The 17,840-nt window shown below is 45.9% G+C and overlaps 1 protein-coding gene across 2 annotated transcripts in view; it reads left to right on the top strand.

Moving 5' to 3' along the window:
- The window catches only part of NRP2 (neuropilin 2), a 115,515-nt gene extending 101,718 nt beyond the window's left edge, over positions 1-13,797 (top strand). For both annotated transcript variants that reach the window (XM_033111541.1, XM_033111542.1), the window contains exons 16-17: positions 8,214-8,264; positions 10,464-13,797. In XM_033111541.1, the coding sequence (XP_032967432.1) occupies positions 8,214-8,264; positions 10,464-10,768 (356 nt within the window). In that variant the 3' untranslated portion in view covers positions 10,769-13,797. The remainder of the gene's footprint in view (positions 1-8,213; positions 8,265-10,463) is intronic.
- The last annotated feature ends 4,043 nt before the right edge of the window (positions 13,798-17,840 follow it).

Genomic DNA, 17,840 nt, shown 5'->3' with positions numbered 1-17,840 from the left:
CAAACAGAAGAGAGAACAAGGGGTCTCTTAGTTTGAAACGCCATTTCCTTCCAAGAGCAGTACCCTGATTTCTACCATCGTAAGACGAAGGGGTCATGGTAATGTGACTTCATGAGCATAATGGATAGCTTCGTCATCCACATAAGCGTTTTGTGGGCTTTCTCTGACCTGCCAGAAATCCAGGACTGCTAAATCTTGGGCGTGGGACTTGGGTAGATAACTCTGGATGGCTCAGGGAGAAAAAATAGCATGAGCTCAACGTGTGGGTGAGCTAGAGACATTTCACACCACACACACACACACCTTATTTTGTCTTCTGTGTGTAATTGTGCAACATTGAACCCTTTTAATATCATTAACTAACATACCCAAAAGCAAAGGTTCTGATCCAGAACTGGAATGACAGTATACCATGTTTTGGCCTTTCTTTCTCAGGCAGCTCGACTCATTAACAAGCTGCCTGGACTAGAGTTCCCTGTAACTTGTTAGAGAGCAGCCAGGTCTAGTAATGATGGGAGTGTGGAGAAAGCTTTGAGCCAGAGGTGGCCTTAACCAATGTCATATCCTCAGCCGGCCTGCTGGATATTGAGGCTTCATTTTAGTACCAGCTGTTAAAAGAACCGTTTTGTCCCTTTGTGTTTTCCTACTGTGACCAAGGGACTGGTAGGAGGTGCATAAGGACCTCAGGGACCCATGTGGGCTTCCCCATTGCTTCTCTATGGTGGTTCTGACAGCTGGTACTGAGGTGGGAAGATAATCGTTAGGACCTAGATGGGGGCTGACACGGGAGTGTCAAAGGAGCCTTGGGGGTGCCTCACTGGCCTCAGCCAACCTCGGACTAAGAGTATGAACTCAGTAATAAGGTTCGTGGGAAGCCCTGGGCCTCCTCTCTTGGTGGCCCCTTTTCCTCTCCTCTGGCATTCTTACGTTTTCTCTGCCCTCCCTTCCTCCACCAAAGCCTTCGCCCAGAAAAGCTTGGATCAGATTCCTTCACACAAAGGCTTAATTGGTTATTTCCTCCGACTAGTTTCATTCTTACAGGAGACCAAACCTGAGGAATTATTCTATTACATTATAATTACATAACTATACATAATTACATTGGTCACCAGCAAGCTTCTGGGGGGAATCACCTCTTGAATGGGTAGAGAGAGGTACCTTTTTGGAACCCCTAAAATCGTATCACAGAGTCATTCATTCTTGTGTTCATAAGAGCTGTTAGATACTTGTGTATAGGGAGTCTTTTCCAAGGACTTCCAAAATACGAAGGGCAATGTTTAAGAAGACATCCTTTTTCATGTTGGAAGGGGATGCAATTTTGTTTCTTCACCTCCACACTTTCTCTTGACCCAGCTTGTTCCAAATGGCTCCGCCCACACAGTGTTTCAAGTGTGTGCATTTCTTGAATATTGGGACTGGAGGAGAGGAGAAATGTCAAACCCACAGGGTGAACACTCTGAAATGTGAAGGTAGAAGACTTTTTCCCTAACATCTCAGGACAAAGAAGGGGAGGGGAGGGAAACACTACCTTTTCCCTGAAAAATTCTGTGGTTTTTCCACCTACATACCCTAAGAAAAGGTAGCCAACAAAACAAGTGTGAAGAGCCTCTTCCTTGTTGACATATCTACTTACAGTGATGGAGAAGATCTGATTTTTCAAATTCCTAGAATAAGGAAGGGATTCCAGAATTGTCCTCCATCTCTGTTCCTGAGTTGTTCCAGCCTGCACAATTGTAAGCCCATCTTTATAGCTAAACATTTCTCTGGTTGCATTTTTCTTATTTTCATGCCATTGCTGGGCCTCAGTGGAGCCATTCTGGCCTTAGCTGCTCTTCCGCCTCCATACTTGAAAGTATTATTAGATCATTTCATAGCCTTCTCATTTGCAGTTGGTATTTCCAACCCTTTTTAGTGTTTCCTCGTAGTTATTAAACTAAAAATAATAGAAAATAATGGCTAAATTCAAGTTCAGACTTTTGATATCTCAAACCAAGCCCCCCCCCCTTTTCCTTTTCAGCTTAAAACCATTGGGAAACTCCAGAAAATAATTTTTCCATGATTTTGTATAGATTTGGCTATAGCCCAAGAGATAAAAACCCATGATAACAGATCTTCTGCTGGTATTTCTAAACTCAAGCCAAACCCAGCAAGGGATGGATGGCTCTCAAGTAGCCAGACTCTATGGAAGATCTCTGGCAAAGTTCAGATCAACATCTGAACTTTTGGCTTCTTGTAACAACTGGAGATGAGCAAACTGAATTAGGAAAATTAAGTGTAGTGGAAAGGGGGAACCTTTAGCCAATACTAAATGGTAAACTAAACACTTTGAAGTGCCAAGTAATATCTCCTAGTCTTTCATTATTTCTCATTTATTTTGATCCCAGTGTTGTATCTCCTGCTGAGATCAAAACAAAATGGCTGAGGGTATTTTCTGAAGGCTACTCCCATCCAAACACTTAGGTATTTAGCTGGCTCAGGGGGTTCGGGAACTTGAAACTAAATTTAACAAGGACTCGAAGTAGCCAAGAGCTTATCCCACACAAATCACAGTCCCAAACTAGGTGTTGAAATTGTGGCTCACTCTCCGTTCTACTGCCGATTTATTCAATGACTTATTGCATTTTGCTACCCTCCTTCCTCAATTTCTTCCTCTTTACGATAGAAGCGATAACAGGTGGTACCTGTGAAAATGAATTATTTCAATGATTTCCTGTCTTTTCGTTCCTTGCTTTAAAGGCTGGTTGCAGTTTGGTGAGTTAAGTGGATGTATTAAGGCTGGCTTTCCATGAGGTTTTCCTCAGCCCTGACTCAGTTAAAGTGGAGGCTTCAAACTTAGAGCACAACTTACCCGCTTTCTCAGTTCCTAGATTGCCAGTTGTCAGGACTGGTTCCTAAGCCAAATGAGCAAGTATTGAAAATAGAAAACCTCATGGTTTCCCCTTTATCTGTCCTTTTTGTGGTCTTCTGTTTCCATGCACACTGCAAGATGGATGTCTTCAGGGAGCAAGAACTTCCAGGAAAGGACAGACCCGGGACAAAGACTAGGGCAGTGAGCAATTTATGACCATGAAGCCCTTTTCTGTAGAAGTCACCTCGTCTACTTCCTCCAGCAGCCATCTTCAGAGAGCCCTCATCAGAAGGACCCTCACAGCTTTCTTCTCATTTCCTGCCCATAAAATTAATAGGATTCTAGAACAGGGAAGAACATCAGTGGTTGCTTTACAGAGGAACAAACAGAGACTCCAGGAGGTCAGTGATTTGCCCAAGCTCTCATACCTGGAGCAAGTAGCAGAACTCAGACATTAAGTAGGCCATCTGCTCCTAGTCCAGTGCTCCTGTGCGACTTCCTTTCAGGTATAGAGTGAAACTGATGCTGACTGGTTCTTAGTGTCTCTGCTACACATTCTGGATGGCAAACCTGTCCTCCATTTCAACCACGCCTCTTAACCCATTGCTCAGAGTTGTCATGGAAGAGACTTTTCAGAGAACCAGCCTTTGCTGGTGTCCTGAAATGACCTGTGTACAAGAACCCAGGGACGGACTACCTTAAATCATGTATCTAAAAGTAGCCAGTGGTTTGGGGCAGGCTTCTCACACTCCTTGCCATCCTGTGAAGCTCCCTTTACAATGCAGAAAGTACACAGAACAGTGTCAATGCCAAGCCTCTCACAGTAGACCATAGCAGAGCTGAAGTGGTGAAAGTGAAGGTCATGATTTTTCTGTGAGTAACAGAAAAGCAGAAAAGCAAACTAACCCCAAAGGATCTTAATTTAAGAGGCAAAAAAAAAATGGAAGAAAACAAGAGAGAAGAGGATAGTGTGTGTGTGTGTGTGTGTGTGTCTGTGTGTGGAGAAAGAGAGAGAGAGAGAGAGAACTGTGAAAGAGAGGGAGAAAGCTTTCTTGTTTGAGACCGAAATCACACAGCGGGGACTTTCTCAGTGGCAGGTTGGGGTGTTTCCACTGCATAGCATGTGTGGTCTTACATCACCAAGGCAGTGTTCCAGACCCCTTGGGGAAAAACATATCTCTTTAGAGTAGGTTCACTTCGTAACTGGGTATTGCTGTTCACCCTTCATGCCGTAGTATTGCAATCTACTGATAAGGACACTAGAGGATATTTGGCTCTTCTAGGGAGGAAGGAGTTCCTGGAGCAGTCCAGTGGGTGTTTTAATAACTAGCCACTATGGATCTCCTGCTCTGAAAAATCAGGATAATGGGAGACAGGAGAGACCTTGAATAACTCTTCACGGTGTACCTAACCCACCTCGCGACGATACTAAGAGAAGGGAGTCCTGGGGAAACACGGGGACTTTCAGTCTGAGGTTCAATGTCAGTATGAAAATGACTTTGTTTGTTTATCTTTTAAGTCATGGCTGCTCTGCTCACATGAATAATCCAACTCGATTAAACTCCCTTCCGGTCACTCATGAGTTCCTCCTCTCACTGTGCTGCTCCACGGCAGCTGGTGAAGGGACCTGACTCTCATATAGGGAAATACAAGGTGAAAGATTCGTGGCCTGGCAAGGCAATCTCTGAATTCCTCAGTGGATCTGATAAAAATGAATTCAAGCCCAAACCCAAGAGCTGGGTGTGCGGGTAAAAAGGCTCCCGTGCCGTGTTTGAACCCATTCCTAGAACTCCCCAACCCCCACCTTGAAGCAGCCTCAATTCTGAAGCCTCCTCCTCCTCTCTCCAGGTATCCTTCCTGCCAGTGGCCCAGCCTCATTTGCCCAATCCCTGCCCTGCACTCCAACAGCACTTAAAGCCCCCTCCACGATGCCCCACTTTCTTTTATGCTATTTTGTTATGGGCGACTCTTTGCTTCCCAAACACACTGAAGGGCGTTGATTGTAGACCCCTGGTCCCATACACCTTCATTTCCCAAAATCCTCTCTATGGTTCCCGGGCACCTAGTCAACCCTCTTTACAAGTGCTGGGTGCTTGATTGGTTAGTCAGTCGGTTAATGAAGACTGCCCTGAGAAGGACAACGTAAGTCAGCCTTCCCTCTTTGCGTAATGCCTATCATGAAAAATGTGAAGCCCCAAATTTCAGATCATCATAACTTAACGTTCATGAGAGGTTTTTGCTAGTTGCCATCAAAGTGGTGAGGGAGTGCTGCAGGCAAACAGGTGGAGAGTGTATTCAGTCAACTGGGATCCAAGCCAGGGAAGACCTTTTTTTTTTCTGTTCAGATGGGGTAGTTGCAATGCCCTGCCCATCCCAAAGAACCTGAGTGCAGACTTGGAGAGGGGAGGTGCTCTCCTCTGGCCCTAATACAGTGCTCAGAATCAGATTTCGGGCTTTGCAGTCAGACTGGCCTGAGATGGAATCCACACAGGGGCCCAGAAGGAAATAGGGTCATGTGAGCACAAAGGTTGAAAGTGGAAGTCCTGTAGGTGGTAAGATCCATTCTTGATCTGTGTTCTTCTAAAGGTGTGGCCCGTTCCACTCTCCCTTGGCCATTTCACACTCACAAACACACCCACCCACTAAAACAGGCTCCTAGAAAGTCCTCTACAAGTTTTCCTCATTAAAAAAATAATAATTCCAAGTTTCTGGTCCCCATATTCTTTTGCTGTCTGCCTCATTTGCCAAGCTGGGTCCCCATCCTGTGGCTGTCGTTCTCTTCCCAGGAAAGTGCTGCCTCCACGCTCTGCCTCAAGCTCCTGGCTCATCACTCTCCCTCCTCCCCACCTTTGCCTTTTCTTTTCTGGAAGTACAGGGACCCAGTGGGAGAATCACACTCCTTCCTGCCAGCATCCTGAGGAAATAGGCTAAGGTTTACCTACTGGGCTCCACAGAAAAGGAAAGTGGACCCATTCCTAGAGGCTTTTGAGAAAGAAAGCTGTTAATCAAACACAGATATCAAGAATATTAGCAAAGGGACTAGAGAAAATTGCTATCAAAGTGAACTGCTTTTTGTACAAATGTTCCCTTTATTTGGGTTTTCCCCAGTGTGCCATTTTTTTCTTTACGGCTTGGTGAACAGATGCAGTTTTGAAAATGTTGATTAACTTATCCTTTTTTTCCGACCTCTTCCCACTCACCCAAACTGCTGGGAGCAGCCAAAAGCCTAGTCAAACCTCTAATATGTTCTTATTCACCTTAAGTAGCTTTTCATCTCCATGTACAGAAATCTCAGCCACATCTAGGCAGTCAATTTCATAGAGCCTCAGAAACGGACCAATCCTTGGGAGGTCATCTTATCCAGTCCTCTGCCTCCAAAGACAAGAGGTTGTGATCTCCTGGGGGGTAAAATGTTCTCAGAGTCATTACCATCCTTTTAACCTTTTTTCTTTAAGATCCATGCCACATCCACCCCTTTCTGGCCCATCATCAATAGTGTCCTAAGAGTTCTCCCCTGAAGGTGTGAGATGGAGCAAAGTGACATTCTAGCCTCCAAGAATTTGTCACATCCTTGGCAGAGACCAAATCCCTAAAAGCAAGAATAGGAGTTGGCCCAAAAATCACTGGCAGGAGCCCTACAGTTTGCGTCCTAGGCTGATTCATATATTCTTCTCCAGTGTTCTGCATCTTTTAACCATGAAAGTGTTAAGACATATGAGCATCCCTTCAAAACGATTAATTGTTGGAACTGTGATGGTTTTCTTCCATGTTTGTTTTTTTTCATAAGTTTAAAAAAAGCCCCGGCTTGACTTTCACAAGCTTGACTTGATCCCTGTGACAGACACCACCTGCTTCTTGTTGAGTCATGTTCACGTCTTCATTCCAAACAGGCTTCTTTGCAGGGACCTGGAGAATAAGGCAGGGGACGGGCATTGAGGTGGGCAAGCTGGCGTGGACTGCAGGTGCCAGGACTGCAGGCTATAAACATGCCAGGAGCCAGCTGAATTTATTGAAGATCAGTGCCACGTGGCATCGATCCTTTGAAGTAGCGTCTTGGCACGTTTTTTGCATCCCTTCCTAGCGACCAAAAGGATAAGAATGTGTTTTAGCACTTTGGCCAGGAATGAGGAAGACTTCTAACATGCTTACAACCAGGAAAAGACTAAATTCCCTGTGTGGCCATAACCCTCAGTCTGGGTTATGGTCAAGTAGGTCTTCCCTGAGACGTTTGCTGAGGAGGGAGAAGTTCAGGCTGGTCTGAAGGTCACTTTTTCCCCTCTTCTTTGATACTTTAGCTGTTTGGTATTTTAGTTTTATTTTAATCCTTGATTTTTGGATATCAATTGATACTGCTGACTTCAAGGTTGTCCACCTGACTTTGGGTTGAATAAAATTCCTAACAGGCCACATGCATTCACTTGGTGCCATTTTGCTGACCACTGGGACAGGTATAATTAACTTGTGAGATTGGAAGAAAGGATATGACCCTGCTCTTTACCGCATTATTTGATTCTCTTTTTTAATGTTTTACCATTTTAGACAGGTAATTATCATTGGCTCTGATTCTATAAGATAGACAGCCTGGTGAATAGAGAGACCTGAATTATCCCCTTCCCCAAAAATTAGTATTAAAAAAAAAAATAAAAAAACAGACAGTGATAATACTGGAGAAAATCCAGAGTAAATTAACTCAGCTCTATTCAAGCCTGGGCTGGTCAGATTGGATGCCCACGTTTGATCTATTCAAAACTGTGAAGAAAGCCAATAAGAAAAGTAGATGGGGAAGGAAAGATGAGAGATATTTGCACAGATATGTGAAGGTGAATAGGCCTTGCGACATTCTTTCCAGTTCTGCATCTACGTGAAAACATATAACGATGAAACATGACTTCCTTAACTTACCATTCATTTATTTGAAATCCAAAGGAGAAAGACTCTTGTACTTGGTGTCCACTTAGATGCACGCATATTCTCATATGAGTATCACGTTACGCTAGACAACCACCACAGACAGTAACGGCAACTGATGGCAAGCGTCTGATGTCATTGAAGTTGCCTTAGATAGAACTCAGACCTATATTGGTAATGAACGGCAGTCATTATAAAGACACAAGTGAGGATTTACTTGGCACTAAAGACCTTTTTTATTGTCTCCGTTTTTCTAGTTGTTGTTGGAAGTAAAGACAAATCATGTGAAGGGGAAAGTCTCCAGTAATATGCCTATTAAATGATCTCAAAGCAGATGTGATGCTTTAGCTGTCCACCACACTGGGGAGTCGTTCTCAGGAAGGTTGCATCTCTGCCTTTTAGCCATGGTAATAGAACTTGTTATAACTCGATTTGTTTGTTTTCTTTTTCATTATAGTGGACATCCCAGAAATACACGGGAGAGAGGGCTATGAAGATGAAATTGATGGTGAGTATTGCTATGATTTAGCAGATAATCATGAAATTCAAGTTTGGTTATAAAGATGTCAACAAAAATAATGCCCAGGGTATTGGAGAGCCAGAATTTAGAACTACCAGTCAGAAATATAAGTGAAAATAATCCAGAGAGGAATGAAAAAACCATCAGTTGTTCTGTCAAGGTCAAATTTAGAGATGTAGAAAGTTTATTGAGTTTCCTCTGCCTAATCTGAAACAGGTCCCCTCTTTTGGGCAACGTTTAACATTAAGGGACTTCAAATCTGGATAAACCCTTTAGAAGTAAAAACCAGGCTCCTCTATACAAGTCACTGCTTGAACCCGTTGACCTCCTTTCAAAAAGGGCCTGAGCAAATGAGTGTAAACGTGAATATTCTCCCAGACCTGCTGTGGTTTCCAGTTCCCTGGCTTGTAGGAACTGTTATCACACTATCCAAGACTCCCAGCTGAGGCTTACTGCAAGATTTAGGTTTCTTTTTCACACTGCCCCATCTTCTATTTTCATATTTATTCTAAGCTCTATTTTCCCACCTCAAATATACACACTTCAAGAAGCTAACGCAAGAGTCCTGACTGGAGGTCCACTGAGCCAACATGTAGATGTAATTTCTTCCCTCGACTCAGAGCAGCATAGGTCTCTCTGGGCTTCTCTGGCTGCCAGAGTTGATCTCCGAGAGAGATCACTAAAGTTCCCCTCAAAGAACAGCTTTAGACCAAGATTGATGCATTTAAGAAGAGCAGTTTATAGAGCAGCTGCTTTTAACCTGACCTTAATCAAACACTTCAAGTGTAGTTATAGAAACAGAATGACTAACCCAAACAGCACCTTGTTAACTGAGTGCAGACGCTCTGGAAAAGCCTAGTCTAACACTCCTTTTATGGGCAAAGCAGCGCAACTGGCCTCCACAGACAGGCTGCAATACGTAGACCAAGCAGCAGAAGCATTGAGACCGGTGGAAAGAGCAAGGAATGAGGTGGCAGGAAGCCTGATTTCTAGGTCTAGTATAACTGCTTGTTAACTCCGGGACCTTGAGGGAGTACCTAGTCACCTAATTTCTTAAAACCTCAGTTTCCTTATCTATTAAAAAAATTATATTATCACCCTGCTTTCTTCATGGAATTATTAGGGAGTCCCACAAAAGGAGCCATAGATGTGATCATGCCTTGGTGACACTATAGAAATATATTAATTTTCTATGTCTGCCTAACTAAGTACCACAAATTGGGGGCTTAAACAACAGAAATGTATTTTCTCGCTGTTCTGGAGGCTGGAAATCCAAGGTCAAGGTGTCAACAGGATTGGTTCCTTCTGAGGGCTGTGAGGGACAAATCTATTACAAGCCTTTCTCCTTGGCTTGTAAATGGCCATCTCCATGTCCACGTGACAATTTCCCATCTGTGTCTGTCTCCAAATTTCCCCTTTCTATAAGAACACCAGTCACAGTGAGTTAGGGCTCACCCTAATGAACTCATTTTAACTTGATTCCCTCTGTAAAGATCCTATCTCCAAATAAGGTCACATTCTGAGGTCCTGGGGATTAGGACTTCAACATATGCATCTGGGAAGGGGACATAATTCAACCCAGTAGTAAGGGAAGATGTATGTCAAGTGAGGTCTGATGGCTCATAGAAACATCTCCTGCTTGGATGGCAAGGAATGCTAACTTGAGAACCTCTTCTTGTGCAAATAGTCTCAGCTTGTCCTTTGATTTAACTGGAAAGCAGTAGAAAATGAGGGATGAGGAGGCAAAGCAAGAAGGGAGCCCAGAACATGGGGACGTTCCAGGTGCTCCAAAGGCACCCTGAAGATGCTGTTAAAATCTGAATGTACCTAACATGAGTCAAATTATTTAAGTTTCCAATACTCAGACTACACTTAACTACGTGCTGGACACTGAGCACTTTACAAATATGAATTCATTTAATCCTCCTGACAACCTAGTGAGGTCGATTTTATTAGTATCTCCATTTTACGGATGAGAGAACTGAGGCAAAGAGAGGTTAAATAACTTACCCAAAGTCGTACAGCTAGGATGCCACAGAGCTGGGCTTTGAAGCCAAGCAGTGTAAATCCTGACATCCTACTGCTTACCCCCCTATTCTGAAGAACCTCCGAACTGGCCTGGGGAGGCTCAGTTATCTCACCGTGAAAGAAACAGTGCCGCAGTCTCTCATGTGCTTTCTGTCACAGATGAGTACGAGGTGGACTGGAATAACTCTTCTTCCCCGACCTCAGGGGCCGGCGCCCCTTCGGCCGACAAAGAAAAGAGCTGGCTCTACACGCTGGATCCCATCCTCATCACCATCATCGCCATGAGCTCGCTGGGCGTCCTGCTGGGGGCCACATGTGCGGGGCTCCTGCTCTACTGCACCTGTTCCTACTCAGGCCTCAGCTCCCGCAGCTGCACCACGCTGGAGAACTACAACTTCGAGCTGTACGACGGCCTCAAGCACAAGGTCAAGATGAACCACCAGAAGTGCTGCTCAGAGGCATGACGGATGGCACCCGCATCACATCTGACATTTCATTCCAGCAGAAGGGGCTAGTGAAGATTACAGTTTTTTTCCTTTGGAAACTGAATGCCATAATCTCGATCAAACTGATCCAGAATACCGAAGGTGTGGACATGCTAGACAGGCGAGTAAAGAGGAGGGGAGATACAGGCGCACGGGGTGGGGGGGTTACGACCCACCTAGCACCTCGGTGGCTGAGTCATTGCTGGGACATAGACGGGAGCTCATCTCTTTGGGGTCAGAGTTCTATTTCGTTTGTGAGTTTGTTATTATTCTATTGTATTGCTTTGATCTGTGAGCAACTCAAAGAGGCACAGAGAAGGACCTTTCCAGCATAGAGGTAGAGCAGTGATCATTAATCTCAGCTTTCTCTGTCCAAGCAACACTTGAAAAGCAAAGGGTCTTTTCAGACTTTGCATCTTTAGGAAAAAACTCAAAAAAGAAAAAGAAAAGAAAGAAAGAAAGAAAGAAAGCTGTCCATCGTATCCTGTCCTCTGATCCTCTCGTGACTCACGGGATTTGCTGTGGTGTAGGTTCTGCCAGCCAACCCTACTACAATAGGCTGCTTCCGGTCCTAGCATTTAAGTAGGATGTTGTTGCCTTTAACTTTTTTTATCCAGGGGAAAATTGCCATTGTAGGGTCAGCATGAACAGCTATTTCTTATATGTGATTTAAAACAAACCAGAAAGGAAACGTCACACGTCAAAATCCATAGAAGCACCTCCATGTTAGAAGCGGACAGGCCTTACCATGCTTTGTGAATAGGAGCCATTCAGACCAGAATTTGAGGCTGTGAGGCTACCCTGGGGGGGCCTCTGGTGGTGGTTTGGTTTGGTTTTATTTCCCCTCTGCCTTGTTCTTCTAAAACATACACAGAGACACACGTGCACATACACACACACACGCACACACACATATTTGTCCGTCCTCTAAGTCCCGGGAATAGCACTGTTGGATATTCTCAGAGACGGGGTGGGAAAATACAGGCTCTTGCTGTGTGTTCTTCGTCCGTGAGATGTAACTGGTGAGCACTGGAAGGAAAGGAGAACCGTGGAGAGGGCAAAAGAAGTCCACTCTCTGACCGGGTGATGACAAAGCCTGAGCAGACTGCATGGAGACGTCTTGATGAATTAGTCTCTCTGACAGGCTGGTAAACATTGATTTCTCCTTAGCCTGACAGCCACCAACCTCAACCTTTCAGGAGAGTCAGTCCCAGGATGTATGCAAGTCTAACCAGAAGTCTGCAAACACTGTGGGCCAAAATGCTAACAACACTGCTGCAACCCCAGAGAGACCTGTGTTCACACACACACACACACACGCACACACACACACACATACACACCAATTTATGATGTGTTTTTTATTAAGTGCCTTGAAAACAGTGAAGAAAACAATGTGCTTTCCCTCTATGTAGAAATCAGTGAATATCATACAAGTTAAGGCATTCCTCCTTCCCTAATCCCAATGGCTCCCATCCCAGCTCCCTCACCTCACCACTGATCCTACCAACGGAATGAGCCCTGCTACCCGAGCGGTAGTCATATCCCTAGATGACTCTCTACGGCTCTAGAAGGGGAGGCATCAGGAGTAGAATGAAACTGTGTGAAGGCTACGATTGTCCACGTCGAGATCCAAATCTGACTTTGTAGTAATGCCTAAGGATTGCCTGTGTGCTGGAAAATCCATTTGAAACCCAACCAGTGTGCCCAGCCTATTGCATATCAGTAGTAGACTGTCTGACCGTTTTTGCTGCTATGGTCACCCACGATTTCATTTGTCTCATACCCAGGTGAAAGGGGAAGGGTGAATGGGGCTGGCACGTTCCTTTAAATGGTAACTTATGGAAATGCTCGTTCAAATGGTAATGTCACAGTGTTTTGTATGCAGAGACGGAGAGTTCATACCGACAGCTATTTATTCATATGTGTGTGTGTCTTTGCTGCCTTTGAGTTCTCTGTATCTACTGTGTATGTGAATGGTCATGTGGGACTCAGTGTTGTCGTGACTTTGACTTTGACCGAAGGCCCGAGTGTCACTGCTGATCTCGGCACTCGTTGGCGCAGTGGTAGTTAGAAGTGAAAAGTAAAGCTGTCAACCCAAGGGCTTAGCTTTACACACCCCCTGAGCTGGGCAGACAGCAGAAGCAAGGTTTTAAGGAGCCCACCCTCCTCTCCACCTCCCCATGTAGCTCAGTGTTCAGGAAGCTAGCAAGTCCTGGGGATTTCCAGAAGCAGCCTGCAAAAGAAGGGACGTTCAGAGGCCTATTCTGGGAGTCCTGGCCTTCTCATGCCCAGTGGGCCATTTTACAGTTCTCCAAAGACCAGCCTTGTCTCCGGCCTGCCATTCTTCTCTAAGTTATATACAACTCAACCTGCATCCCTCTATATCCATATTCACCATGGGCTGATTTGAAGCCCTAAGTGGGCCCTGAATGCTGACCGAAAGCAGGCTACCCAGGGCTACATGTAGATACCTCACCAGCGCTGGAGGCTGGTCTGTTGTAAGACAGTGGGCCCATTGATAACTTGGTCAGGGGACACCCTGGTTGCTTTGCTGTCTCTATCTGCAGGTAGGCTGGCTGACCCATCTCCTTGATTCGTCCCCTTTGGGAAACCCAGCTCACAGTATTGATCCCCTTTTTTGCCTTGTACCGAATGACACATTACCTCCACGCTCTCCCGGACGAGGTGGCCAACAGGGCCACAGGGTTGCTTTCTCTCTTAGGTGGGGACGAGGCGTTGACAGGGATGAGGATCCAAGGAATGAACCTGAATGGCACGAAACCCAGGGGAAAGGTAACCCATCACCCCAAAGGTTCACTTTTCCAGGGTTTGCAGTTAAAGGTGTTCGACCATTCGCTGGCTGAGCCAGACCACGGGAACTTGAGAGCTCTTACTGTGATTCTTCGATGTAAAAAATAAACAAACAACGTTGTCCAACTGTGTTTATATGATTTGTATAAAGCCTTTCTAAGATTACTATTTAAATAAACATTATACCAGAGATATTTTGCTGCATATCTTTTTATGATTTAAGACAAAGAGATTTGGGTTTGGGGTGACCAAAGCGTCCCAGTTTATCCAAGACTTTTCCTGAAAGTCCCGTATCCCGGGAACCCCTCAGTCCCAGCCAAACCAGGATGGTTGGTCATTTTCTTGGAACAGTGTTTCTCAACGTTTTCATGTGGAGTTAGTAGATTGATTGGCTGGCTGGCCTTTTATACAATGAAAATAGGATGAGGCTGGGTAACGGGCTACCTGGCCAGGTGGGCTACTTTAACTGAAAGACTTGCCTGGTGGATTTCCGAGACGGATCCATGCAAACACGTCTCCTCCCTCGACATCGCCAATCCTCTGCAACTTTGACACAACTCCTGCTTCCTTCCTGTTCAAACATTGGCTTGTCACTCTCTGCGGTGACATCAAGGCCTAAGGCAGTGCTTCCCAAAGTGCAGTCCCCGGACCAGCAGCATTATCATCCCTTGGGAACTTGTCAGAGGTGTCCATTCTTAGGTCTCATGCCAGATCTAATGACTCAGAAACTCTGGGAGGATGGCCTAGGTGTCTGTGTTTTAACAAACCCTCCAGGGGTTCTTAGGCACTTTCCTATAAGAACCTCTGGTCTGGGAAACAAGGTGATTCAGGATCTTTTTACCTGTGTGTGACTGGATTCAAACCAAATAGACTTTGGCCAGGAAAAGCTAAAGGACGTGACACTCCTAGCTAAGGCAAGGTCTCAGGGGAGGAGGGAGCAGCTTTATTATGAACCGCCCTCCTTGTCCCTCCCCTCCTCAAGCCGCAATGCAAGTGGGAGACTTGAAGTTGGGAACCAGACCTGAATTTTCCCTCATCCTGAGGCTCTGTTCACCCTGGAAAGGAAATTTGGTTCAATCATTTATTCAGTAAGTGTTTTTGAGAACTTCTTAATTTTTGTAGGCTCTCAGAGCGTACAATCCAGTGAAAGGGACAGAAAGCAAACAGTCAAGCCCATAAAATAAGGCCTGGTTGTGATAAATGCAATGAAGTTAGCTCATAGAGAAAGATTAGATATTAAAAGTGTAACATTTGTGTTACTTGACTTCATATTTGCAAGACACAACTATTTATTACTGATGTTACAGGCATTGGGTCAATTATATTGAATAAAATGTATCTGCTTTATAGTCAACAACACATATCATAATGAAACCAAATGAATCTGATATAATATATCTCTTTAAAATTTTTTTTTAAAAAAATTACTAGGGTCACTCCCCTCTGAACAGTCGGTCAGGGAAGGCCTCTCTGAAAAGGTGATATTGAAGTTAAACCTAAAGAGATAAGGAGTCAGCTAAGCAAAGTGCCTAGGAAAAGCTTTCCATGTTAAAGGAAGAACAGCTTATAAAGATTCTGCGGGGGGCAGACGGGTGCTCAGTACGGGTGGCTCAGTTGGTTAGAGCGCGAGCTCTGGGCAATAGGGCTGCCTGTTCAAGTCCCACGTGGGCCAGCGAGCTGCGCCCTCCGCAACTACAGTGAGGTCAATGAGCTGCCGCTGAGCTCCCGGGTGGCCAGGCGGCTCAGTTGGTTGGAGCGCGTGCGCTCAACCACAAGGTTGCTGGTTTGACTCCCGCAAGGGATGGTGGGCTGCGCCCCCTGCAACTAGCAATGGCAACTGGACCTGGAGCTGAACTGTGCCCTCCACAACTAAGATTTAAAGGACAAGAACTTGACTTGGATGGAGCTGAGAAGTCCTGGGAAAAGCACACTACTGTTCCCCAATAAAAAGTCCTGGAAATACACACTGTTCCCCAATAAAGTCCTGTTCCCCCTCCCCAATAAAATCTTTAAAAAAAAAAAACGAAAAGAAAAAAGAAAAGATGCTGCTGTGGGAAAGAGTTTGCTGTGTTCCTAGGGACACAAAGCAGTGCGATGAAGGCATGATTAACAGGGAAAGGGTATCGAGAAGAGGACAGGAACCAGGTGAGATCTTTTAATGCACAGTGAGGAGGTGCTTTCTAATCGGCATCACCCTAGCCTTCCTTAATTTATAGAAAGTACAGCTCCCCCACTCCCAGTCCTCATGCCTCACTGACCAGTAAGGTCACCAAAGTCAAATTTCTGCAACTTCCATCCCAGCCTCCTCCTCAGCCCCCGCCGTGATCTCTATAATATGTGTCTCCTGAGATGCCCGCTTCTATTGCATTACTGACCCAGCAACAATAACAGAGGTTAAAATGAAAAGCAAATTTCTACGTTTCTTTAGTTGAGCTTTTGGGTATTTTCAAAGCCCTAAAAAACTAATAATATCTCCTGGTCTCTAGCCATCCAGTGTTTACATAAGTTTTTTTTTTTTTCTTATCTCTATCCTTCTGGAAATGTTTATACAATCCTCAGGGGAGGCAGTGAAATGAAGTTGGAACAGGCCCATCCTTGAGGGAAACAGGACCCATCTGGATACCGAGACGCCTTTGCCCCTGCATCGTTGGTGGTGGAATGGAGCACGGGAGGGGAGCCTGAAGAAGAAACGGAAAGATGACTCTGTTCCAACTCTCACAGACGTCAGGCTTTTATCTGAGGCACAGCTAAACAAAACTCCCGGGGAAAATATGTTCCCCCAGGAATCGGGTATGAGATGAGGGGGTGATGGTCAGAATATGAAATGCTACCTGTGTGGGTCCTCACAGCTTCCTTCTGTCCACTCCTGGGCTTCATGGCAACTTGAACACCTGTTCGCGAAATCAGCAAAATGGGGAGGGTCCTAAGAAGCCTAAGGACTGAGGCAGAGGTACGCTTGCCCCTGAATTCGCACCTCTCAGAATTCCCAAGGCTCGCAGGCTGCTCCCCGCCTCTGCCAAAGCTGGTCCTTCTTTATTATTCTCTCGGTGACCCTGAGACGAGTTCCTGGCAAAAGAACATGCCTTCTATGTTCTCCCTGAACACCAGGGCGAGCGACCACCGAGGGAGCCCTGAGCCAAGTTGTTTCTGCAGCTCATCCAAAGAATGACACCTGCTTCCTCTCTCTTCCCTGCCAGAAAACCCCACAGGAGTGATGTTCAAGTGCTCTAAGAGAAAGAGACCCTTCTGCTGGGGACCCATGCCCAACTGGCCAAAGTGGTCAGAGCCTTTCATCAACCCTCCTGCCCGGCGTCACCAGGTTAGCTGGGCTCCTCTCTGCACAGAGGATCCAGCCTGAGCAGACCCACAGGACGCAGAGCCCTAACCTGAGGGCCAGCAGGCCCCTGTGCACACAGAAATGCCCACAAAGCCCTTCACCAGCAGAAAAGTAAAGCTCCAACCAGGCACTTGGGGTGTGGAGCTTTGGGGTACTCTGTTTTTGTGCTGCCCCTCACCAAACCACCAGGATTTGGCAGCTGTGATCAGGCGTGGACTGTCCTCTACCCTAATTTAAACAACCTCCCCTGGAAACAGGTACCGTTCTCCTTGCAAAGCACAGGCTGCAGCCCCTCCAGCCTCCCTCCCGCCCCCCGCACCCCTCCCAGGCCTCTCAGAATTGTCTGCAGGGCCAGGTTGCCATGGTTTGGAGCACAGCTCTGCTAATAAATCTCCATCCTGAAGCCCTGACTGCCTCCACTGGGAACTGAAGCTCAGCCACCGGAGTGCCTGCTGGCTGCCCGCCGTATGGCTAAGCCTCATGCCTAACTGCCCTGGCAGGGCTCTGACTCCAGGGCTGTGCAGGCGCCTTTCTGGATTTGCTTGTTTTCTTCCCTTCTTTCCTCCCCCAGCCCCCTGATCTCACCTCTCCTGGAGCAGTCACATTTCTATTCCCAGCCAACTATTTTTAAATCCAATGGGAGTTCAAAGAAATCTTTACAGGGTTTTGAAACCGGTCAGTATTCCTGTCATGCAGGGTGTCAGGCGGGGTCTCAGCTCCTGCTCCCCACATAAGAACGCAGGATATGGTGAGGCCAAAAAGGAACACCCACGGAGCCATAGATAGGAGAGTCACACCACCACACTCTCGCTGGCAGCTGGGTTGGAGACACAGGAAGCAGGAGCTACACTATCCGCAACCTGCCGTCCACTTCTCTCTGACAACCAACCTCACTTGCTA

This window comes from Rhinolophus ferrumequinum, chromosome 8 (assembly GCF_004115265.2).
Source record: "Rhinolophus ferrumequinum isolate MPI-CBG mRhiFer1 chromosome 8, mRhiFer1_v1.p, whole genome shotgun sequence".
Taxonomy (NCBI): domain Eukaryota; kingdom Metazoa; phylum Chordata; class Mammalia; order Chiroptera; family Rhinolophidae; genus Rhinolophus; species Rhinolophus ferrumequinum.
The sequence above is the reverse complement of the archived record's forward strand: the minus strand, read 5'-3'. Positions and strand labels throughout refer to the sequence as shown.